Consider the following 26985-nt stretch of genomic DNA (forward strand, 5'->3'; position numbering starts at 1 on the left):
TTAAAAAAAAAACCCAGAATCTTAAAATAACGATCTATATATATATATGTCTGTGTGCGAGGTGTTTTCACAAATTTATTTCTGAAATAACTAGCTGTTTTATGGCATTTTAAATTTCCCCATCTTTAAAATCCCTTTCAAATAGTATCTCATTTAAACCTTGCAACAACAACAGCCCAGGAAGGCAAGTACTATAATTTTCATCGGACAGATATCTGAATCTCAAGGTGAAGCTACAACGACCCCTTCCCATCAACAGCGGCTTCTAAACTCCCCCATCCACGCTGGGGCGTCGCCTCTCTTAAGCATTAAAGCATCAGGCGGACAAGCGAGACTCGGAGGAATGAGGGGGGCAGAGAGGCCCCTTGCGCGCTAACTTCTTAGGGGCGGGACAAGGTGTGACGTCACTTCCGGAGGAAGTGCTCAGGGCAACGGCTAGGAGATGTTGGCCGTGGTAGGCGGCTCTCGTCCCTGGTACCCTCTCCCCCGCGCTGCCCTCAGCGTGAGCGCATGGAGGGTTGCTAGGCAACTGGCCAAAAGGGCCGCCCCGATTCTCTAGTGGGAGATCCGGACTAGGCCCCGCACCCCCCATCTTTCGGCACCGGAAGCGGATACAGCTAGGAGCGGCTGTGCCCCTCTAGGTGCGCGCTTGCTAGTCTCGCTGATTTCCGCGGGGAGCGCGCGGCTGTTGCCTGTGGTGCCTTCCTGAGGGGGGCTGGGCTTTGTGTGTCCGGCCGTTTCCTTCTGCCCGTTCTCTGGGAACCTAGATTTAAAGCCCTCCTCTAGGCGCTCTTTTCTCATGATCAGTTAATTGCTTATTAAGCAATTCGAAGTAATAATGAACATCCATTGAAACCGGGGGAGGGAGGGGTCCACATCTGAAATGACCGGGGCAGGAGTTGTCTGCCCTCCCGCAGAAACGCCGTTCTATTTAGATAGATCTCTCTCCTCCTCCCTCCATCTCTCCTTGCCCTTCTTTCTCCCCGTTCCTCGCTTTCTCTCCATCTTTCCCTCCCCCTCCCTTTCTCCATCCCTCCCACGTCTTCCTTCCCCTTCCCTTCCTCCCCTCCCCCTTCCCCTCTTCTTCTCCCCTCCCTTTCCTCCTCCCTTACTCCCTCATCCTTCTCCTCTCCCTCCTTCTTTTCTTCCCTCCTCCCTCGTCTTTATTCCCTTCCTTCCCTCCTTCTTTCCTTGCCTCCCTCCTCTCTCTCTATCTCTGTTCTGTTTTTCTCCCTCTCTCCCTGCCCCCTTTCTCCCTTTCTTTCTCTGTCTCTCCAAATCTGTGTTTCTTTCTCCTGTCTCTCTCTTTGTCCCTCTCTATCTTTGTCTCTCTCGCGAAAAAACTTGCCCTTCAGCCATCTTGCTCCTATCTTGTATTTGTGCTTGCTTTTTTAGACCAAACAATAATGGGTGGAGACTCCTAAAGTTATGTGAGACCCAATTTCAAATAGTCTCAGACAATTACAAGATGGGTGACCTTAATTCACTTAACCTCTGTCAGCCTCAGTTTCCAATCTGTAAAATGGGGACCAGAAAAGCACTTACCTTCCCCAGGTTGTGAGGACAGGATGAGATAGTATTTGTAAAGTGCTTTGTAAATTAAAATGCAATATAAATATTAGCTTTTTTTTTTGTTTGTTTGTTTCATGCCTGTTGGTCTGAAAGTATTGTATACTGATTCTAAATTTATGCATTTTTTTGCTAAGAAGATGTTTATTGGATTAATAATATTGTGTAACATTGTGGGGAATAGGGAGAAGATTAGATTTGTGGTTTTCTTTTGCTAAGGAAACTCTCACTATTGATGCAGCCTGTTACTGTAATGCCAAAAGAAACTGAGCAAGACCAATTCAATAGTTTATTAAATGGAGAGAAATACTGGGACCCATGGATCCCAGGGCTGGACGAGACTATCATCTCAAAGAATCTATCCCTGAGTATCGGGACAACAAGCCTTTTATGGAATAACAACAATGGAGGGACCTAGGTGGGGATAGAGGGAGGTCACTGATATTCTAATGATATTAAGGAATGTCTATAAAACTTTTATCTCAACCATTAAAAGGGGACGGTCATAACCTAAGGCAGAATTACAAAATAGGACAAATGGAGGAATTGATCACCCCATTAAAAGAGAACTTTGGCATTACATTACCTGTCTTTCAACTTACAGCTTTAAGGGCTATGCCAGACCTGTGACCATTTCTCTCCACTAGGCTATGCTTCTCATAGTATTCTAAGATTTGCAAACATATTTTACCTAATTTATGTCATTTAATTCTCACAATACTTTGTGACCTCTTCTCCATCCTGCTCTCAGCATTTTATTACTGAGGAAACATTCAGAGCTATTAAATAATTTTGCCCATGGTCACACAACTAGGTCTCTCCTGATTCTAGATCCAGCTTTCTTTTCCCTCTTATCATACTGCACTTTGTAATTTCTAAAACTTTTTTTTTGGCTAGGCAAATTTCAGATATATAACAGTAACTCGCTATGTTATTACCTTATTTCTTTAGTTGGAGATGTTATTCCATACTGCATTTAGAGGATGATGTCTTTAGAGTCATCTTCCTCTAGGTTGGTAACATCAGTTTCAGTTGTGGAATCTTTTGTAGGATCTGTGTGGCGTTCTTCAGTGAGACTTCCAGGTAAGGAATCTGTGGCATTAGCTACAGATTCATTTGGCCTACCTACCAGTTTAGTGAGGAAGGCTTTCATAGCGTTCTTCTGTTCCCTAGTATTCTTGGCTTCTGATGCAAGGGGAACAGAATAATCTTTGTTTTTAGAAGCATCAAGAATAAGGGCTGTTGCATTCAACTCATCATCAGGATTTCCCTCTATCCAAAACCCATTAGCATCAACAATATCTTCCACTAAAGAGTTAGTAGTTTCAGATGTGGTGGTGTCTTCCTCCTCAGACAAATCAAACACAATGAGTGTGTCTTTTTCCGTACTGATGTTATCCTTTGGTATAAATGCCATGGTATTAGAGTCATCTTCCTCTGAAGGGATTGTTCTGTCAAATTGTGTGATTTCCCATTCTTTAAGATCATACACTATAAAATCAGAAACTTTATTTTCTGGGTCTATGGCATAATCATTTATCAGAAAAGCATCATTGTTTGTTGAGCTAATGCTCCCGGTTACATGGGGGATCACTTCCTTTTCAGGGAGAGGAATGGTATCAGTAGAGCGCACATCAGTGTTAGTCAGAGAGGAGATACATTTGGCCACATCATCAGTAGGTGTTTTAATACATTGTAACTTAGTATTAAATTCTGATGTTGGTATTTCCTTTAAAAGAGTAAGTTTATCTGTCACATTGCTGATGAAGTTGCCAAAAGTGCTAATGAAGTTGACAGCAGTTGTAAGGAAGTCACTCTCTGGTATAGGGTTATCCACTGATGTAAGATGGCCTCCTTCTGAAGTGATAGGTATTTGTACTTTAGGGATAATATTATCAGCCACGGAGGAAACAGTTGCTTCTGTTATGTTTCTAGTGATGTATGTTGTAGGAGTTGGAGAATAGATTTTAGGGGATGGATCTTCAGCCACTACTGCAGCAGCACTAGTCACAGGCAACTTTTTTTCAAGGGAAGGATTTCCAGGTGAAGTACTGATGGTATCATATAACATCTTAGAAGTAGTATCCTCCCTGGTTATAGATGGATTGTATTTAGTGTATATGGAGTCAACACTGGAGATAATGTTCTCTCTGGAAGCATCCAGTGGGAAAGCATGAAAGTAAGTTGGAGTGTTAGTAATTGGCTGTTCCAGGATACCAAGATTATTCATGGGAGCAGAATGATCAGTTATTGAATTTAAAAGATAGGATTTTGCTATTTTCAGATCAGTCAAAGAGTCATCTTTTGCCATATGGGTGTCTTGAATTTTTCTGCTAGTGAATTCATCTTCAGGAATATTGATTGTTTCCACAGACAGAGTGGTATCTTTATTGGATTTAGTAATCCCATTTCCAGAAATGAAAGAGCCATTGCCAGGAATGTTGGGTAAAGGAGTCAGCACTCTGGTTATTGTTGGGTTGGCCTGGGCAATGGAAGACATGTCACCTGTTAAATCTGAGTAAGACACAGTTTCGGAGTCTTGATTTCCCAAGGAAATTCTCTCTCCTCCAGGAATAGAGATGGCATCAGCAGGTCTGTTGGGTAAAGAAGGAGTCAGCACTCTGGTCATTGTTGGGTTGGCCTGGGCAATGGAAGACATGTCACCTGTTAAATCTGAGTAAGACACAGTTTCAGAGTCTTGATTTCCCAAGGAAATTCTCTCTCCTCCAGGAGCAGAGAAGGTATCAATAGATCTGTTGGGTAAAGGAGTAAGCACTTTGGTCTTTGTTGGGTTGGCCTGGGCAATGGAAGACATGTCACCTGTTAAATCTGAGTAGGTCTTTGTTGGGTTGGCCTGGGCAATGGAAGACATGTCACCTGTTAAATCTGAGTAAGATACAGTTTCAGAGTCTTGATTTCCCAAGGAAATTCTCTCTCCTCCAGGAGCAGAGAAGGTATCAACAGATCTGTTGGGTAAAGGAGTAAGCACTTTGGTCTTTGTTGGGTTGGCCTGGGCAATGGAAGACATGTCACCTGTTAAATCTGAGTAAGACACAGTTTCAGAGTCTTGATTTCCCAAGGAAATTCTCTCTCCTCCAGGAGCAGAGAAGGTATCAACAGATCTGTTGGGTAAAGGAGTAAGCGCTTTGGTCTTTGTTGGGTTGGCCTGGGCAATGGAAGACATGTCACCTGTTAAATCTGAGTAAGACACAGTTTCGGAGTCTTGATTTCCCAAGGAAATTCTCTCTCCTCCAGTAGCAGAGAGGGCATCAGCAGGTATGTTGGGTAAAGGAGTAAGCATTTTAGTCTTTGTTGGGTTGGCCTGGGCAATGGAAGACATGTCACCTGTTAAATCTGAGTAAGACACAGTTTCAGAGTCTTGATTTCCAAAGGAAATTCTATCTGCTTCAGGAACAGAGAAGGAAGTCATAAGGGGTATGTTATTCTGTGGACTGATTGGTTGAGCAACAAATTTAGATAGGTCAGCTGTGATTTCATTCACTTCAGAGATAGGACTGACATCTTTTCTTTTAGGAAAAATAAAATAATCCTCAGGGACTAATACATTGTCCTTCAGGACATTGCTACTTGATAGAAAGGATGAAAACTCAGTGGGATATACAGTATTTTCTTCTTTCTGAGTAATATCATCTCTTGTTATAGCATCCTTTTCTTCCCTGTCAAATGCAACTTCTTGAACATCAGATATAATCTCATCTACAGGAATATCATCTTCATATGTAGTGGCTTCAGTCAAAAAATCAGTGTCTTCCCTCAAATTAATGGTAGCATCTTCAGATAGAGATCTCTTAAGAGAAGGGTGTTTTTTGCCAGAAGTAGCTGTCTCAGTGACTGGGTCTTCTATTACTGTGTCAACTGTGTCAGGGTCAGTATAGACAGAGGTCCTAGGGAAGAGTGTAGAATCAACTGGAGGAAGATCAGATTCCGGCTGGAGGGCCTGAGGATCACTTTGCACAATGATGACATTCCATCCTGAGAGAGGTGCCCCATTAACAGGTAAAGACTTTTTAGAAACAGACCTGGATGCCTCAGACACAGCCATCTTGGTATCATTCAATGAGGTTTCCTTTGAAGGGAGAGTTTCTTGGTTATTATCAACAGTGGCATCTTTTAGTAAAGTGGTATCACCTGTAGACTCAGGAGCAGAATTTGCCCTAGAAATAGTGGGGTCATTTTCAGGCTTAATGTGTTCAGGAAAAAGGGCAGAGGCTGAAAACATGGATGTGGTGGCTTCTTCTTCAGGTGTGGTAGCATCTGTTGTACCTAATTCAGTTACTGGTTCAATGTCTTCAATCTTAAGAGAAATGAAGGAGGGTGTGGGAATAACATTATTCTCTAAATTGGTAATGTCTGCCATTTGGTTTTTCTCCCTTTTTTGTGAAATGACATCAGTTGCAATAATCTTAGGTTCTACTCTAGAGGTAACCGTATCATAAGAGGAGAATCTAGTATTTCTTATGACCGATGTTTCCTGGTTCTCAAGAGTGGTGATATTCTTGTCAAGATTAGTGCTCCCAGTCACAAGGCTGCTTGTATTGGCTGTGTTGGCTGTGGTCTCTGAGTGAGGCATATCAGATTCAAAGGAAGTCACCTTAACAGCAACCCTGTTACCTTCTTCAACAGCTGTGATTTCTTGATTTGTTGTTTTAATTCCCTCAGTGATGACATCAGTTACAGTTATGGCTTCCATAGGTCCAGCTTTGTCACCTGGAAGATTCTTATCATAAAATTCATCTTCACCATTTTTCTCCATGAAAGTAATGAGATCCTTGCAAGATATAGTTTCAAGACCATTTCTGTTGGACAGGCATGAATTTGAGACTTTGTTAAGGTCAGATGTGTTTGGTTCAAGGATAATATCATTATTCTCAGAATTATATTTGTCCCTTCCAATTAAATCAGTATCATATAAAAGGCTGTCTTCTACCTGAATTATGTTGTCTTCAGATGCTATAGGATTGGCATTATTATTAAGGAGAGTTACACCAGTTATGTCATCCTCTATAGAACTTTTCATTTGTTCAACTACTGTCTCTCTTTCCCCTGATACTATAAAGGAATCATCTGACAAAGCTTCATTTTTCTCCTGTAGAGAAATTGCAGCACTATCAGTCTTGGCATCAGGAGTAAGACTGGGGTTTTCATGAGTTAGTACAAGGTTATTGTCTGGGGACATGGTGACAACTGCTCTAGGAAGGGGAGTCTCACTATCTTCAGCAGGAAGGGTTCCAACAGAAGTAACTTTCTCTGCAGCAGACATGTTTTCTATGTCAGTTACCATTTCCATGTTTTCATCCATATAAGAAATTCTGTCAGCACCAGGAGACATGAGCAGTGCTGAAGGAATAGTACTATACTGTGAAGTAGACATTTCACTCCCAATAGTTTTAAAGTTATCTTTTACATATTGTGCTTCAACTGCTGTGACACTGGAATTTTTTTCTGGTTTAAAAATATCAGCTTCTACATTTGTGCCCAAAACTTCTTTATTTTTGATGGGGCCAGGTTCCCCAGCAGAGCCAAAGTTGTCCATTTTAAAAGTTCTACTTTCTTCCATAGGGAACCCTGTGTCTGGGTCTAGAACATTTGAAAAATCAGTTCTTTTCTTTCTTGGGTTAGATGTCTCTGGCATAAAGGTGGTAGCATCTTCTACAACTTTGTCTTGTTCTACAGCAGTCCCTTTTAGAAATTTTGAAGGCATTTTCTTACTTTCATCAGGGTTGGAATGAGCCATTGTCCTAGGAGCTACAGATTTCAGCATGGTGGTATGAATCTCAGAATCAGGTGGTTCATACTTAAGGATGACAGTATGACTGGTTTCTGTAGAGTTTGTCTGCATAGGATTGGCAGTAACTATTTCAGCTGAGTGTGAACTATCAGCCTTGTTGTAGGATGCATAAGTCCCCAATTCAGATGGCTCATATGTGAGTGTGGGCATGCTTATTATAATGGGGGTTGGAGGGGCAATGGTGTATTCCTCAGTGACATAGGCAGTAACATTGTTGTCAAGGGCAAGAGTCATCAAATCATTATTGGAGGTGTTTTCTTCTGCCAGAGAGACACCCTTTCTCTCTGCTGAGATATTTTCCTTAACAAAGGGAATTTTGTTATTTTTTATAAAGGCAGATTCCTCTTTGATAAAATCAGGCTGATAGCTAGAGGGATATATTATATCTCCGACCTCTCTTTCAGGGCCATTGGTAGAAGGAATTAAAATGTCAGGCACCATGGCTGTTGGGGTACCTTTTTTATTAGCAGTAGTTGCAACATGTCTTGTGTACATGACTTTGATGATGGATGTCTTAGAATCATCTGGAAGAAGAGTGGCTACGAGGGCAGGAGCATTTGCTTCCATTTCAGGGAGGGGCTGGTTCAGAGTAGCAGCATCATTAGGGAGAGAGTTGTTAGTCCTAGGTCCTAGGGCCTCTAATATGACTGGTGTCCCATCAAAAGGAGCATGGTGCCAAGGGGTAGGATTGGGGAGAGCTGTTAATGGGCCACCTCTTGTGAACAGTGGAGTTCCCATTTCAGAAGCAGTGGATTCATTGTTAGGTTGGATGTATTCAGAGGGAAATGTAGTATCCCTAGTCACTATGGCAGGGTTCTTCTCTATAAGTGGGATTACCTCTTTTGCAGCCAAGTCTGCTATATATTTGTTCCCTTTATTGGCATAGGGCATCCTGACATTTGGAAGAGCTGTGATGGAAGTCACTGGAGATATGTTATTCTGGTAATTAGTCATTTCCACTACAACAGTTTTATTCTCTTTTTCAGGGGATTTGGCACCAGCCGCAGTATTTGTAGCATGGTTTCCAGATATAAGTGTGGAGCTATCTTTAACTTCAAGGGAAGTGGCAATAGAAATGGGAGCAGTGCTGCCTGCCACAGGGGGCCTTGTATCTTCCAAAGCTAAAGGAGAGAGTATATCCAGACCAACTTCACCATCTTTTTGAGCTTTTCTTTTTATTGAAAGGTAAGCTAGGTAAGGCAGAAAAGTCATGTTGTCTGCAGCTCCTGAATAATTTTGTTCTGCATTTGTCATTTCTTTAAATTCAGGGGTCATTTTTATCATTCCATCTGGGATGGTGTCAGCTGTGATAGCCATTCTCTTAACACTGTCAGCAGCTGTCCGAATAGCTGAGTCACCTACAGTGAAAGGTTTTTCATCTTCAGGACTAATATAATCCCCAGATTTAGTTTCTCTGTTAGTGGGTATTTGAGGTGGAGGATTGACACCATCAGTGATGATATGATTGTTTTTTGTTTCAAGGAAAATGAAGCCTTCCTCAGGGTCTAATTTTTTGCCTTCAGGAATATTGTTACCTGACATAAAAGGTAAAGAGTAAGTAGAATATAGAATTTTTTCTCCTTCCCAAGTAACATCATCTCCTTTTATAGGATCTACTTCCTCCCTCTGAAATGCTACTTCAAGATTGTCAGATGCAATCTTGTCTACTGGAATATCATATGTAGTAGTTCCAATCATAAAGTTGGTATTGTCCCTCAAATTATTGGTAACAGCTCCAAAGAAAGCATTCTTAGGAGAAAGATACTTTTCACCAGAGGTGGTTGTCTCAATGGCTGGGTCTAATTTTACTATGTCAACTGCATCAAGGTCAGTGTAAGCAAGGTTCCTTGACAAGAGAGTAAAATCAGTTGGAGGAAATGTAGCTTCCAGCTGGAGGGCCTGAGGGTCACTATGAGCACTGATAACATTCCATCCTGGGATGGGGCTTCCATTAACAGATAAAGACTTCTCAGAAACAGGTCTGGATGTCTCTGACATAGTCATATAAACATCATCCAATGAGTTTTCCTTCAAATGGAGAGTTTCTGGAGGAATTCCAGCAGTGGCATATGAATTAAAGTTTAAAGGATCATCTGTTAGTGAAGTGGTGTCATCTTTGGACACAAGAGTAGAATCTGCCTCAGAAACAATAGGGTAATTTTTAGATTTAATGTATCCAGCATAAAGAGTAGTGGCCTTGGGTTTAGCTGAAGTGCTTCTTTTTGTAGGCAGAAAGGCACTTGTAGCTGTCGCATCAAGTAAGTGTTCAATATTTGTACCTACATAGTAGCTATCAGCTTCAGGAGTGATGAAGTAAGTCACAGGAGAAGCTTCTGCCTCTTGTATCTTCTTTATCTCAGCCCCAGAAACTTCATTGGAATCCTCTCCACTGGCAATTTTATTTTCAAAAGAGCCTCTGTCCTTTGAGGCAAAAGCTTCTGTTTTGGTTATAATAGAGGTCTTGGCTCTCTCTGGAGTAATAGGATCATCCTCTAGGGCATTTCTTTTCCTCTCTGGGTAAGAAATGTCAGGAAGAAGGAAGACAGTATCCATGTCAGTTGGATCATCCTTTTCTAAAATAACAATTTCTTCCAACTCAGAAGCAGCTGTTTGAGGTGGAGAGTTTGTGGCCTTAGCTGAAGAATATCCCCCATAAGTCAGAAACTCATTTGGATCAAGTGTGAAGGCTGTGTCTTCATCAGAATTAATCAAAATATCTTCAGGTACAAGCTTATGTCTTTGGGAGATGCTATCATGTGAGAGAAAGGGGGTAATATTAGTTACCTCTAGGATGCTTTTATCACCTTCCCTTTCCTCTCTTTCTTCAGGTTCATGTCTTGAGTTTCTCCTTGTAAGTATTTTATACAATTCCCTATCATATCCTATGGACAAAGAATGGTTCCTTTCAGAAATGACCAGGTTGTTTCCTGCTTCGGTGGATGCAGCATATGTATTGGGGACAGTAGCTGCTGTCGTCCAATGTGTGGGAATTTCTGTACCATCATCCACATAGGAAATGCCCTCAGTTGAAAGGATGCTAGTAGAAGTCACTGGGAGGATGTGGTTCTGGGGGTTAGTTATTTCAGCCACTCCTGTTCTATCTTCTTTTGTGTGGGCTTTGATCCCATCAGGAGTGGATGGGGCAGATTCTGTCAATGTGTGATCTATGGGTCCTGTGACATTCTTGGAGGAAGTGTGTATTTTATGCCTGGGTGTGGTGCTGCTGGCATTGGAATCAGTGCTATCAGTTGTAAAAGAGCTTATGTCTCCCACCGGGAGAGCATTGTTAGTGTCAGGGAGAACATCATAACTCCTTATGTTTTCTAGGCTTCTCATGTTAGGTAGAAAGAATGCAACAATGTTGTCAGTTTCTCCATCCTTTTCTTCCACAAAAGCAATTTCTTGGACACCAGGGGTTGCCTTTGCCAGGGTTCTAGTAGCTACTGTTTTAGAATTTGTTTTGTCAGTTGGGTTGTTAGTACTGTTAAATTCAATGTCAGTTCTTTCTCCCCTGAGGACAATACTCTTTCTATCCACTGCCATTTTTATATCAGTTGGAATAAGAAGAGAGTTTGTGGTACTTACACCAGTTCTATTGACATCATTGCCTGATACAAAATCATTATAGGCCATATCGTATGGAGGGTTTCCTTCAGCTTGAGTTGTGACGTTTTCCTTTTCTGTTGGTTCTACACCCATGTAAGAAGACTTTTCTGCAGGTATAGTTTCAAGCACCAGTCTTTCAGAATTGTTTCTTTGGCCATGATTACTAATTGGAATGTCTTTCACAAGCATAGAATTGGCAGCTCCCATAGTAAATGAAGAATGTTCAGAATTGGTGGGAGAAAACCTATAAGCTGTTGAGTCAACTGGAAGAATTATAGTCTCTAGTGGGAGAGTATAGTGGTCCCTCTGAGTTTTAAATATTTGCTCTTCTGGGTTGGAAGCTTTATTTATAGTCATAATGTTTTCTATTAGAGGTTCTGATTCCTTTGATGCTACTGTTATTGAAGGATCAGTCAGAGATTCTTCTTCTATAAAGACAGATGATTGGGCTTCACTAGCTGTGATATCTAACAACTGAGAGAATGTTTCAGATGTCACTAGAGGGGCATCTCCTTTGAACAGAGCAATGTCAGCTCCTCCAGGAATGATAAATTGCTCTTTACCATTATTATCTTTACCAGGGAGGGTAGTGCCATTAGCCACAATTGATGTGGCTCTCTCTGTTCGTGTGATAACACCTCTTGCCATGGGGTCACGTAAGGCTTCTTTTCTCTCATAGGGAAGCTCATCAATAACAAAATCAGTGAAGGAAATCACAGGATCCACCCCAAGCTTAAAGTTTTTCAGTTCAGGCCCATCAGTGTTGGTTCCATCTTCTTGAGTTTTGGGGTCAGCTGTTGTGGTTGTAGTGTCTGCTGGCAGTCCAACAGCATAATGAACAACAGATGTGTCATTCTTAATCAAAGGTAACTTGTCTTTCCTACTAGAATCCATCCTATCAAGAATGTGTGGCCTTGTATTGAGGACAGCATTGGGAACAGAAGAGTAAAGGGTTTTTTTCACTCTTGGATTAGACATTTCTGGAAGGAAGTCCATGTCATTGGTAGCTATAGCTACCATTTCTTGAGATGCTGGGGTAAAGCTTTCAGTATGAATAAAGATGGAATCATCCATGGATCTAAGATTCACAACCTGCAATTTTGCAGGATCTGTGAGATTTCTATTGTCAGCTTCAGTGTCAGAATTATCCTCTCCAATAAACATAGTGTGGTGGTTTTCAGTAACTACTGCATCATCTGGAATAATAATACTAGACAAATAATTAGGAGTAGGAGATTCAAATCCATCTGGGCCATATGTGAGTGCAGTGATGTCCATAATGGGATCAGTATCATCTGTTTTAAGCACTGAGTGGTAGTCCTTAAGGATATTGCCATGGAGTGGAATAGTCATCTGGTCTACATTCTCTGTCACATTTTTTATTGGCAGAACAGCATCATTTGCCTCCACTGTTGTGGGCCCTTCTGTCAAAGGAAGTGTTTTTGGTTCAATAGTCTTGTTTTTCTCTATAGAAGATTCCAGCTCATACTTATTGATTTCATCCATGTTTCTCACATGTCCTATAGAGGAGGTAATAGCGGATGTAGGGAGCACTCTGCCAGAGAGTGTGGTTATGTGGTCGGATAAAAGGCTGGAAGTATCATTCCCCACTGTACTATTCCCTGGTACCAGGATGGTGGCTGGAGTAGGGGAACTGTAACTGTCCCGAAACATAGTCACAGTCATGTTAGCTGGGAGAAGAGTTTGTGCTTCGATAATGTGCCTTTTTGGGGTAATGGCAAGACTTTTAACAGATACAGATTTGTTATTGATTGTATATGTCAATGCTGATTTTATAAGAAAAGGACCTTGAACTTTCTCAGTCACAGAATCATATTTAAGAATCTTTGATGCATTAGCAGTTGTGAGTACATCTTTGTCTCTCATGGAAGGAGAAGTATTGACACTTAAGTTGGCAAAACCATTTTTGGGCTTACCGTTCTCAATTGAGAGAGAGGTCTTGGCCTCCACATGAGTGGCTTTTTTAATAAATGAGATGTCAGGAGATGTATTTAGACTTCTTACAAATTTAATCTCATCATCAGTGTGACTGATAGGGCCAGAGTCAGTGGGGGTGTCTTTTTGTGAATTGGTGATTTCATCCACAGTGCCATTGTCATCATTTCCTTGAGGTTTTAAATGAGTAGCTTGGGTTATAGTGCTTACCCCAAGGGAAAGTTTATTATTAAAAGAGGGTGGGGTATTTTTTGTAACAGAGATTCCTTCATCTTTGAGGGTGATGGGATTCTTAGCAGGGTCGACCCTGTTGGATGTTGAGGATATTGCATATATTGGGGTGAAGGAAGAGACTACATTAGGGGCAGTACCTTTGTGGATGGTTCTTTTTTCCCCCAGATAAGAAATTTTAGGCAAAAATGAAGTAGTATCAGGAACAGTCGTACTTTGTTGTTCAAGACTAATAATTTCTTTTAAATCAGGAGCAGTTGTTTCAGGTAAAGACTTTGTGTAACCTGCAGAAGCTTCCAATGTATTTAGATTAGGTGGGCTTGTAAAGATGTTTGTGATGGGGCTGATGCCATCTGTCTCAGGAAAAATGGAGTCATCAGGAACCAAAGTACCAAGGGTATTATCATTGATGGGTAAAAAGTTTCTAAATAGATTATCATTGGAAATGGATTCTTCTCCTTGGAGGTTATTTTCCTGTATGGTTCTCTCTGCATAAGGAATCATTTCATTTTCAAAACTTTTGCTGTTTTTAGCATTTTCAGATTCATCTCTGGTGGTATCATTAAGAGGGACAACATTTCTTTTAGAAGCAAGAAGAAAAGTTATTCTTTTGGTTCCCTCAAGAATAGTGCTTTTTTCATCACCCCTAAATTCAGATGCATCAGCATTCTGCATGGTATGGTTTCCATTCAAAATAGAAGTTGTCTTGAATTCACCACCAGTGGGTTCGATCCTTGCCGTGGTGAGAGCAGCTGAAAAAAAAGCTAATGGAAGCATATTGTGATCACTTTTAGTGATCTGCCATCCTGGGACAGCAGCATCTTTGATCTTTGCTGATTTTTTAGCTGAAAGCTCTGAGAGCTGCCTAGTGGCCTGAGGGAATGGGTCTTTTTCTTGAAAAGTTTCTTGCAGTTTAGTAGAAGAAACATTAGACTTGAAAGTGTTAGCTATTAGTAGAATAAGCTTAGCAGGATTTGCTCCCTTCACGGTAGTGGAATCATGTTTAGCATTGATGTAATTCATTGTAAATGTAGAATCCTCAGTCTCTTTGGGAGGGGCTTTCTCTGCAGGTAGAATATCAGGTTTTATAGTCGACATCATTGCAACTTGCTTGATTTTTGAAACAGATGTTTTGGGCCAACGGCGAATGCTGATAACATCAGCTTTATTATTGTCATCAAGAAGGGTAGTTGTCTGCCTCACTGAGATGGAATTGTCAGGTAGATAGAAATCAACATCCTCTGCTATTTCATCATTCTTTGTTACAGTTATGATTTTTTGGTCCTTGAGGATAATTTCCTCAATTCCATCAGTGATGGCATCTGCCACATTTCTGGTAGTTGTTGGCTTTAAATTCATCATACTAGATGTAAGAAGTACATTGGGATGACTAGCTGTCATTTCATGCAACAAAGGAGTGGGATTCCCCTTGGAATCTAAAGCCTGAGCCAGATATGAATGAGAGTCCTCAGGGATTGTCACTTTGTCTCTTAAATGGGAAAAGGTCATATCATACTCCTTTTGGAAAATATAAAAACCTGTGGTATCAGAATTATCAACATCAAGAGCACCATTATTGGATCCAAAGGCAAAACTAGTTGGAATGATGCTTGACACAATGCCCTCTTCATAGTACTCTACAATAGGTATCAATTTATTCTCAGTAGCTGTGTTGTCTTCTCTTGAGGTTTTAGCTTGATTGCTGGTTCTGTCACCACCAATAGATCGAGATGTCATATCTATGTAGTTGGGGTCGTTTCCAAACAAGAATATAGGAGCCTTAATTTCAGATTCAGGATTTTCTTCCATGAAAGGAATGATATCATGTACTTTTCTTGAACTTATAACAGTTTTGTCTGATGTTGAGGATAAAATAGGGGTTGCAGAAGTAGCTATTTTGGGATCAGATTGAGTTGGGTTAGTTGCATATTTTATTCTATCTACTAGATGTTCAGCACTATGGACTTGAGGCATAAAGGAGTTATCTTTTACAGAATTACGATCATTGTCATCTAAAATAAACATTTTTAAGGTCTTTTCATTTGGTGTGTTTTCTTCTGTCAGAATAATTTTGTCAGCCTCCATTATATTATTTGCTTTGGCAGATGGAGTTATATTACTCTCAAAGGTTGTGTCTCCATCTGCAAAAGTTTCATCCATCCTTGGAAGAATATAAACTGTGCCTGTAGTATCTTCTCCAGGGGTAGGACTTCTGGAAATAAATCCATCAGATAAAATCTGTTGTCCTTTGTCCATTGAAGAGTCATCTTGTCTGGTAGTAATTGCATAATGTTCTTTAATTAAAGCTTCTTCCATAGGAGTAACAAACAAATTGTTTAGTAGAGGGTCTGCAGTATTCATTTCAGAGACAGCTGCATCAGGCATGGGTGGTCTAGTTGGCACATTTGTCAGGTTTGGAATTCTCACTGTAGAAATGGTGGCATTTATTTCAGGAAGAGTAGTATAGTTTTCAATAATTGAATTGTCACCCCAAAGCTGGGTCATATCCAAGACATTTTTATCGGCAGCAATTGAACTTTCCAAAAAACCAGTATAGACATTTCCTGTTGCAATATCTTCCTTTTCAGGCAAATTTATTTCAGGATTAAATTTAGTGAGAATAATTTGCTGTATTGGGGTCTCAGAATTCCTTATAGATGGAATATCATTTACTTCAGAAGTTACTTGATCCCCAATAGCCATGCCATTTTTAGCTACTGTGGTAAAAGCTAAATACTTGTCACTGTTAGCTAAAGTAGTACCAGATTTCCTCACAAACATTTCAGGAAAAAACTTTGTAGCATCATCTGTAGGATTATTTCCAATAACAGCATTGCTTGTTGGAACAGAAACATATTCAGGGATTCCTCTCAGTCTTGTAAATGGAATGGCATCTTTCATCGGTATAGCAGCATCATTAATACCAACTGGAAGTTTAGCCCATGGTGCCATTCCATTAGGAAAGATCCTAGTGATATCTATGCTATTTTTTGTTAGGACAACAGAATCATCAACATCTGTTGGGTAGTCTTTCTCCCAATTAGGAAAATCAGTCTCAGAGAAATCATCTTTCTCCCGAAGGTCTTGGACTCTGAGATCTTCCTCCAGGAGATCTGTGTTGTCCATTTTAATTGTATTATCTTCTACCATACTAGAATCAAAATACAGGCCATCTCCCTTTCTTTCTTCATCATATGTACCAGCATCTGAAAATTTATTGGCATTTATTAAAGCAATGGTAAAATCTTCTGAGAAGTCATTAGCCAAATCCCCAGGGTTTAGGAAATAATCAATAGCATGATTTGCAATGGTTTTGACTTTCTTATCCCATGGCGTGGCATTAGCTAATGCTGTAATCTCTTCGGTACTGGTGATCTCATTTCTTCCAAGTGCATCGGTCACAGTGGTTGTAGCTTTCTCTTCATGATTTTTCAATCTAGGACTTTCATTATTGGTATTCACTGAAGAGATAGGAGTGTCAGAATCAAGAACCCTAATAATGGTATCTGTAGTGGTACTGATGGGGGCTTCCGGGATAGATGGAGAATGGCTTAGTGGATGATAACCAAATATCAATGAGCTTGGCTTAGGTTGTGAATTTAAAGAAGCAGTTCTTGTGTTCCAGGGATTCTGGGAGGCATCTATTCTATCATTGGCTGGTAGATATTGACCTTTTCTTAAAGAGTTATGTGGATTAAGTGGATAAGGCTTTAATTTTTTTCTTGTGTTCCAAACAACTTTGGTGGGGGGCAAATGACTGGATCCAAAGGAAAGAGGTAATGATCTTCTCGCAGCTTTGCCCAGCATAAGGTTACTGAGTGGGATGTTGGATGAGTGACTTGATTCATCTTGATCCACATTAAAAGAATTTCTTTTTATTAAAGTAGACCTTGGATCACCAGAGAGAATGCTGAAGGATGAGGAATAGTTTTTAGAATCTGGGACAAATGAAGATTGGCTGGATTCTTTCAGTGGAGGCAAAGAATGTTTAATTATAGGTTTGAGAGATAACTCCCGGTTTGTTGCAGATAGTTTTGTTGTTGTTGGCATTATAGGCATTTTGGATAAAGATTGGTTTGATACAAGCCAGCGTGAGAGAGGAAGACTAGTTATCTCTTTGAAAGTTGAGGAACTGCTAGAACCAACCTGGTCCAATGAAGGCTCTGTTTGCACACTCTTAGTAAAGGAAAAATGGCTCTTATGGGAAGCATTTGGAGTTGTAGAAGAATCAGGAACAGAGTGGTCCCTTGCAGGAAAGGCAGGTGTAAAGTGGTACCTTGTCCTAAAGGGTGGCATGGAGAGGTTAGTTGTTCTGGAGGTTGGAACAAGGTAACGCATTGCCCCAAAATTTGGTGGAGAGCTGAATGTTTTCCTGGAATCTGTCCTAGAGTCACGAGATGAACTGGAACCTGATGAGAAGAAATAAGTTGCTCCAGAGTCTGTTGGAGAACTATGCCTTGTATAGGAGTGTAGGGCAGAGCGCTTTGTTGCACTGGCGACTGGTAAGGAGAGATAAGTTGTCGTAGGTGTTGATAAAAAACTGGAGGTCTCTCCAGGGATTGGCAGAGAGCTTTGAGATATAGTGGAAATAGGCATGGAATTGTGGGTCTCAGCACTGCCATCACGGTAATGCAGTGTTATCTTTGAGACAGGTGATGAAAAGCTTTGTGGCGCCTCAATCCTTGTAGAGTTGTTTGATCTTCCCTTCGTAGAGTCAGATAGACCTTCTGTAGGTGAATATCTTCTAATTGCAACTCTGAGAGGTAAGGTACGGTTTGCACCAGCATAGAGAGGTCTGTGTCTTCTTACTACTTTGAATGGTGACAAGTAGAGTACTGCCTCCTCAGGGGCAGAAGAATTTCCATTGGTGGTCTGGTTAAGTGAAGTCTGATTGGCTACAGCTTTGACTGGTGAGGAAGACAGAGTTGGATTGGGTGATAGATATTGCTTTAGCCCATTTTCTGTTTCCTGGCTGTCACTGCACTGCAGGGAAAGAAGCACAGTATTTTCACACAGGCTTCCCTTGAAGGTCCCTTCCCCCAACAACATGACAGTAGATAGCAGTCATCTTGAGTGATGTAAGCCAAGGAGTAGGAATGAAAGACACCCTTCTTATATTCAGGAAAATATGCCATAAAATTCACCATACAGAATGTCAAGAAGAAAAAAGAGAGGACAACTTGACATGTTAAGGCTCAGTACCAAAGATATAAATTTAAATTATGAATCTGGACATGCACACACACACACACACACACACACACACACTCACACAGAGATAGAGACAAAGGGAAGGAGAGAGAGAGACAGAGACAGAGAGAGACAGAGGAGGAGAGACAGGGACAGAGAAACAGAGAAGACACAGAGGAAGAGAGAGAGAGAAGGGGAGGGTGGAGGGAGAAAGGGGGGACAGAGAAAGACAGAAAAAGAGGAGAGACAGAAAGTAGGGGAAAGAGAGAAAAAAAGAGAGGGGGGAGAGAGAGGGGGAAAAAGAAGGGGAGAGAGAGAGAAACAAAAGAAGAGAAAACAAAGGGGGGGAAGACAGAGAAAGAAAGATTGGGGGAGGAGGGAGGGGAAGAGAGGAAGAGGGAAAGAGGGGGAGAGAGAGAGAGGCAGAGAGAGAGGGTAAGAGAGAGACAGAAAGAGGGAGAAAGAGACAGAGAGACAGAAAGAGGGGGAAAGAGAGAAAGGGGGGAGAGAGAAACAAAAGAAGATAAGAGAGGGAGGTGAGAGGGAAAGAGACAGAAAAAGGGAAAGAGAGATACAGAGACAGAGAGAGAGAAAGAGGAGGAAAGAGATAAAGAGAAAGAGGGGAAGAGAGAGAGGGAGAGGGGGGAGAGACAGAGGGAAACAGGAGGAAACAGAAAAAGAGAGGGGAGAAACAAAGATGGGGGAGGGAATGGGGAGAGGATAAGGAAAGAGGGGAAAAAAGAAACAGAGAGGGAAAGAGAGACACAGAGACAGAGAAAGAGGAAGAGAGGAAAGACAGAGAGAAAGACAGAGAGACAGAGAGAGGGGGGAACAGAGAGGGAGGGGAGAGAGACAGAGAAAGATAAGGGAGGGTGGTGAAAGGGAAAGAGAGAGACAGAAAGGGAAAGAGAGACACAGAGACACACAGAGAGAAACAGAAAGAGGAGGAAATAGAAGGGAAAAGAGAGAGACAGAGGGAAACAGAGGAGAAAACAGAAAAGGGGGGAAAAACAGAAAGATAGGGGGAGGGAGTGGAGAAAGGGAGAAGGAAAGAGGGGGGAAAAGAAACAGAGAGGGAGAGAGAGAGAGAGAAAGAGAGAGAGGGAGGGAGAAAAGGAGGGAAGGAAAAGGAAAGAGGGAGGGAGATTTACAAAGTACCTTTTTGTATAAATTGCATAATTCTCTTATTTCAACTTATGTTAATTGCAAAATAAACAATGAAATTACTACTTCTCATCCTTTTCTTGTGCTCTTCTTTGCCATAAAACTTAGCAATATTTATTCCTCTACTAGATATACATTTAAATAATAATAAATTTAAACAATAAAGTCAGAGGATAGAGAAATTCAAGCTAGAAATAATATCTTAATTTAGAATTAGGAAAATCATTGACTAAATGTTCATATAACCCAGGGAGATCATTGTTAAGAACTTATATACAATAAAATATTTAATAGCAGAACTTTTTATACTATCAAAAGAGTTGGGGGAAAAAAAACATATACCTGTCCATTGGGATTCCCCAATGGACAAATTGTGATACATGAATATAATGGGATACTACTATGCTGGAGGAGGAATATAGAGGTGTGGAAACACAAGTGAAATAAGCAGAGTATGGTTTCATATAAACAAACAAATAAACCAGATGATACTGTGAAATGACTATTACTTTGTAAATGGGAAGATCAACCACAAAACAATCAACAGTAAATATTGCAAAATTCCAAGCACAAGGATGGCCCCAAAGAAGATGTATGAAAAGGCATTCTCTCACTCTATCTTTTGCAGTTGTGGGAGGTTCACTGAATTGCAACATTGCATGTATCTTCAGATTTTTTTTTTTGATATATTGATCAAATTTATTGAAATTTCCCCTTTTCCTGATTTTTCTTTCTATCATTTCTTCTATCTTTTATTTTTTCTTAATAAAAATGTATTTTTTTTTTATAGAAGGAAAGATACTGGGAGAAATTTTGGTGATGTAAGAACAAGAAAATCAGTATTATTTATTCTTAAAAAGAAATAATTTTACCTTTTGGGGGGCTATGTCTGACCTGATAATCTTGTCTTATTTTGTTATTTTTTTCCTGAATTCTAACAGCATAAGTTGAGAGCCACCCTCTACCCCTGAAAAATTTAATTTAATTTAAAATTAATTTTAAAGCTACTTATTTAATTTAAACTATTTAAAAATTCTAAAACTTACCAAGAGACAATCAGCAAAGGTTAAAATAACTGTAGTCAGGACATGAACTCTCATCTTGTTTCTGCTATTAAAGATGCAAGAGAGCCCCATTGTTATGAAACCAAAATAAACGAATAACTTGTATCAAGTTCCTTTTTTTGATACAGTGTCACACTCACAAAAATAATCCCAATCTGAATTTGCAAAGTAACATGAATGAAAACATGAAGATAATTTATTAGTGCTTCCCACCCCTCCATCAAGTAGGAATATTAATAGGACTAGTAAGTAGGGTTAGGTACTTTACTGAAGCTAATGCAGTTTAATAATTGATACCAAATTGAATTTAGGTTATTCATAATATCATAGATTTAACGCTAAAAGGACCTGAGAGGCTATTATTAGTCCAATCCTTTACTTTGTAGGTAAGGCACATGGGATCCAGTAAAGTCAAGTGACCTAGTACTATGCATAATAGAACATTAAATAATATAGACATCAAATGTCAACAGGAAGAAACTTTTCTGTGAGGACTAAAGTCTCCCTTTGCTCTCCCCACCACCTCAATAATAATTCTGTTCTGTAGGAAACACTTTTTCAGATAAGCTGCATAGACAAAGACCAGCAGAGATCTTATAGCTTAAGGCTTCAAGCAAAGAGTGGACAAAAGCATTGTGGATACACCACATCTGTACCAGAAAGCCGGGTGCTTCCTTTCTAAGTCTGGGCCCACCAATGCCGGGGCTCTTCTGAGTCAGCCTCTCTCTACTGTTTGATGTATGAAGATGAAAATCAGGGACAAAGCAAAGCCTGAATCTAATAAAGAAACTCCAACTCCCCATTCTCCCCCCTTCCTTTTTTCCTATTGGAGAAAGTAGAAACCTTTTCACGTGGATGGGTCTATTTTGGAATTAATCCTGAGATACAGGATGGAGAGGAACTGTAGGCTGGTCTGGGCACATTCTTTTAGAAACAGCGACCTGTTATCTTATCTTTATGTTGGAAAGGGGTAGGAATCCTGTTTGAACTTAAGACATCTTCCAGAATATTAACTCTCAACCTTCTAAAGCCATTTTTTCAGGATTTCAACTTTTTAAAAAAATCCTTTCAGTTTCACAACTACCCAGTCTCCATTCCTACATAGGTTAGACAATAGGTACTGATACCTAGAGCAGCCATAGATAGCCTTTATTTAAATAAACTCCAGTTTTCAATAATATATTGATGGTTTAGGATTTCTCTACTGCTAGATGTTTTTCATTCAGAGCATGGACTCAGTCTAAGCATCTTCCTTTCAAGATATATATTTTATGGCCCAACTCACAGTAGCAAATAAAATGGAAAACAATCTTCCTGCTCCCCTAATAACAACGAAATTTCCCACCTCTATATTTAAATAGTTACTGTTTTGTAATTCATGATTCTATTAAGTTTTCCTGCAAATATACTTTTAAATCATATAAATACATGAGCATAGAGAAGCACCCTAGTGTGGTGGATGATGGGGATGAACAAAAAATACTTGGGTTCAAACTCTGTCTCTGATAGAATTGGCTATGTGGCCCCATGTAAGTCCTTTAAGTGAGTCCTCACTGTTCTTGATAGCTTAATAGTATTTCAGCTACATAGTTGCTTATTTTCTAAATGAATTTCTTAAAAATATTTTATAAAAAGGATATATATAAAAATTATGATTATTTATACATATATAAAGATAAGTATAAAATACACATATTTTCTCACTTTTGGTGAGTTTTTAAGGATCATATAAAGACTAGGTTATGAATACAGGATCAATTTATACTCAACCCAATATGATATATAACTATAGGTCTATTATTGCATTATGCTAAATATATTTTGTACATAGTATATGGGCCTTACTCTGGCCTTTTTGTGATCACTAACAAAATCTGCAAGACACAAAAGAAAATTTACAACTTTGGATAATTTTCTCCATGAAATTTATATGCAATCTGTACTTTAATACTTTAGGGATCTGTCCAAATATGCTTGTTCAATGCAGGATTTATTGGAGATTTTTTCAAGTTCCCTCAGTTTTGCACCACCGAGTAGCATGAGATCTTGTCTGCAGAGGTTGCTCTTTCCAATGAAAGAGGGCATTGGAACAAATGCCACATCCTTGAACCTATATTAAAAGCCTTGGCTGGATTAGTTAGTCTAGTCAGGCAGAATTTTGATGTTAAAAGCATGTACTTTTGTGATAATTACCTTCATCACAAGAGATATGTCAGTAGTTGAGCAATTATAATGTTGCCATTGTAGTAGTCTGAATACCATTTCCATGACATTAAATATTACTCTTCAACAGAATTGAGATAATTGTTGGAAAATAATATATACTTAAGCACTAGTCCATTCATTCAATAAGTGGTGAGCTTTTCATTTTAAGTAAGCTGTCCTTCTCAGATTCAGAATCCCTGGTTGGCACTAATTCGTCTTTATGAGATTTAGGAAAGCAAAGAATTTTCCGCAAGTGGTTTCCGAAGGTGAACTAAAATCAGAGTTTTACTTTGTAACTTGGTGACATTCATCTTTTTGGGGGAAATGATAACATAATAAAATCCTAATTTGTGAACCATTTAAAGAATGGTTTAAAACCATTAAAGAAAATCTAGTTCAATTATTTTCAGTGAATTCCTTCCCTCCCCCTTAATATTAACCTTACAGGTTGAAAGCTATGACCAGAACTTGTTATGTGGTATATACAAAGGCAGACTTATGGGATGTATGATTGATGCATTTTCAAAGAGCAAAACATTAAATATATTGTTGAGGTGTTATGACTAGTATTAGAATATTATTTCTGCCTTCATTTAAAAGTGATTCCTGTGCAATAAAGGAGATACCATTGTACCTTTCTTACATTTTTTTGGGGGGGAGGAAAAGATATATTATACAAATAAATACAACACAAACCAGTGCTGATTAGAATGAAGAAAGGATGTTAAGAAAAGCTAAGGAGTAAAATGTGATGAAATTTCTTTGTGTTTATTTTTGCTATATGGGATGCGGAAGAGGAAGATGAAAGAATAAATAGGGTTATTCTTCAATGTATATAAGAAATAAATAATAGACGATGGGGGAAGTAGAAGTTGCTCAGTTCTTATTTTGCTACTGACAATGAAAATGTTCTTTGGACTGAAAATGGCAGAACACAAATGGCTAATAGGAAATTGATACCCAAGATAAGTATAATAGAGCAAGAGAGTGCCTAGCTATCTTCCATGACTTTGTATCATTTGGTTTACATCAGTTACATTCTAGGTTTCTGGAAGAACTAAAAAATGTAAAAGTTGAACCATTGTCTGTGATCTTCAGGATTAATCGTGAAAAATGGGCAGACATGATAGATGATTAGAGGTCACATTTCTCCTTATTTTCAAAGAGCAAAAAGAAGGAAAAGGAAAAGGAAAGACAAAACAAGACCCCAGTGAGCATGATTTTAATTTCTGGTCAAAATAAAAAAAAATTTATTTCTTTGTTTGCCCCCAAACAATTTTATTTTGTTAGTCCTACATCAGATCTATAGTTTTTCTTTTAAAAATTTTTTTAAATCATTAATTTGAAAAAATGAGACATTAATATTGCTTTATAACAAAGAATAGGAAAAAAAGATTATATATTAGACCATGAATTTCTGTCATATACATCTTGGTTTTAAACATATATGGGATATTAGTTTTAATATAATAGTCTCAATATTGCCCTGTTTGCCTTTACTTTAGAACTACTTTTATTATCTACAATGTAATTTTTTAAATGTTTCATTTACATATTTTTCTACTTTTTATTTGGCATGATTATCATTACTTCATTCAATGCGCCCCCCCCCCACACACACACACACAAAAGGAAGCTTTTCTTTGTGATAAATAAATAAAGTCAAACAAACCAAATTCATATATTGATCCTGGCTAAAAATATTTATTTCATTCTGCTCTTCTACTCCATGACCACCCAGACAACAGATGGGAAGCATAAATCATAGTCCTTTAGAGCTGATTTGTTATCACATTTTTCTGATGTATTTTGGGACCTTTTTTATTTAATCCCTTTGTTGCACATGTCTAGTAGTAGTATTGCTGAGTTGAAAGGCTTCCACAATTTAGTGAAATTTTGGGGAATAGTTCCAAATTGTTTTTCAAAATGGATAGAGTTGTTCACAGATCCATCAACATTGTGTTACTATGTTTTTGTCTTCTAATAGACCTTTACCCTGACAATTGTCATTTTTCTTTTCTTTTTTTTTAATTTGACAATCTGAAGACTATGAGAACGAATTTCAGAATTCTATTGATAGCATTTCTCTTGCTACTAGTGATTTGAATTTTTGTCAAATAGTTTTGTCCTCAGTCTAGTCGTTGGAGACTTGCATTTATTGAATAATATGATTTTATGTATGATTTCTTCTCAGTATTGTATTTATTCTGTTCCATTGGTTAATACACACACACACACACACACACACACACACACACACATACACACACACAAATTTAATTATTCTCAGTGGTTTTGAAGCTTATTGCTTTGTAATACAGATTGAGGTCTGGTTTTTCTATGCTCTCATTTCCCACCTTTAAAAATTACTTCCCTTAAGCATAAAGCTGGGAAACAATTTTCAATAGCCAGTATTTCTGATAAAGGCATCATTTTTTAAATATATACAGAACTAGGTCAAATTTGTAAGACTACAAGTCATTCCCCAATTGATAAATGGTCAAAGGAAGTTTTATGATGAAATTAAAGCTGTCTATAGTCATATAAAAATGCTTTATTGATTAGAGAAATATAAATTAAAACAACTGTGAGGTATCATCACACATCTATCAGATTGGCTAGGATGACAGAAAAAGAAAATGATAAATGTTGGGGGAGGTGTAGTAAAACTGGGACACTAAGGCATTGTAAGTGGAGTTGTGACTAGATCTGAAGAGAAATTTGAAACAATTCCTGAAGAACTATAAAACTGTTAATATTTATGATCCATCAATACCACTACCAGATCTATATCGCAAAGAGATCATTAAAAAGGGAAAAAGACTCACATGGACAAAAATATTTATAGCAACTCTTTTTTTGTATGGTGAAAAAGAATCAGAAATTGAGATGTTCATCAATTGTGAAATGACTGAACAAACTAGTATATAAATGTAATGGAATATTATTGTTCCATAAGAAATGATGAGCAAGCTGATTTCATAAAAACATGAACTGAAGCTGAGAGAAGTGAGCTTGAAACAGGAGAACATTGTATAAAGTAACAGCAACATTGTGTGGTGATCAACTATGATAGACTTAGCTGTTCTCAGTAATACAGTGATACAAGACAATTCCTATAGACTTGTGATGGAAAATACTATCCATGTCCAAAGAAAGGAACTATGGAAACAATGCATCAAAGCATATTATTTTCACTTTGTGGTTTTTTTGTGTGTGTGTGGTTTTTTCTTTTACCCCCTGATTTTTCTTTTACAACATGACAACATGTACATGTGTAAGTTACAGATTATTTGCTACATTGGGGAGAAAGGAGGAAATAAAAAGGAAGGAAAAAAAATTTAGAATGCAAAATCTTACAAAAATGAATGTTAAAATTATCTTTACATGTAACTAAAAATATACTATTAAGAAAAATAAAAAATTATTTTCCTTGAGATTCTTAACCTTTTCTATATATCACCAGATGAATTATGTTACTACTTTTCTTAGTTCTTTTAAAAATATATTTTATTTCATCAAATATTTCACAAATATATGTAAATTGTTTTTAGCATTCATTTAAAATTTTTTAGTACAAATTCTCCATTCTCTCCTGTCCCTCCCCCATACCTTGAGAAGGCAAGAAATATGATAACAATTATATATGTGAAGTCATACAAAATGCATGTTCACATTAGCCATGTTGCAAAAGAAAACATAAAGAAAAAAAGAAAAATAAAAAAAATGTCTGTTTCAATACACATTCAGAGATCAGTTTTCTGTGAAGGTGAGTAACATTTTTAATTATGGATCCTTCAATGCTGGTTCTTTGCCATGAATTTTTGTACATCTTTTTCATGTGACTAATTTTGCTTTTTTTTTTTTTTTTAAGGAGTTCTCTTGTGCCTTTTTGTCATTAGTCCAATTCTGTTTTTAAAAGTGTTGTTTTCTTCAACATTATATATTTATGCCTTTTTATAAAGATATTGATTCTATTTTCATGATTTTATTTCATAACTCATTTCTTTTCCCATTTTCCCCTCTGTATCTTATTTTATTTCTAAAAAATATTTTTGAGTGCTTCTAGGAATTTTTTTGGACTTGTATCTAATCTGAATTTTTCTTTGATGCTTTGCAAGTATCTGTTTTGGGCTTTATTGTCTTTTGAGTTACGTTTTGATTTTTGCCTATCATTTTAGTAACTTTCCA

General features: G+C 38.5%; 1 protein-coding gene across 1 annotated transcript in view; it reads right to left on the minus strand.

Annotated features, from left to right (window-relative positions):
- Positions 1–18287, minus strand: part of CABS1 (calcium binding protein, spermatid associated 1) — a 38900-nt gene extending 20613 nt beyond the window's left edge. The window contains exons 1-2 of the mRNA XM_031943531.1: positions 4915–18287; positions 2508–4074 (exon numbers count right to left, since the gene is read on the minus strand). Of these exons, the coding sequence (XP_031799391.1) occupies positions 2546–4074; positions 4915–18220 (14835 nt within the window). The 5' untranslated portion in view covers positions 18221–18287 and the 3' untranslated portion in view covers positions 2508–2545. The remainder of the gene's footprint in view (positions 1–2507; positions 4075–4914) is intronic.
- Between the last annotated feature and the right edge of the window lie 8698 nt (positions 18288–26985).

Source organism: Sarcophilus harrisii, chromosome 6 (assembly GCF_902635505.1).
Source record: "Sarcophilus harrisii chromosome 6, mSarHar1.11, whole genome shotgun sequence".
NCBI lineage: Eukaryota > Metazoa > Chordata > Mammalia > Dasyuromorphia > Dasyuridae > Sarcophilus > Sarcophilus harrisii.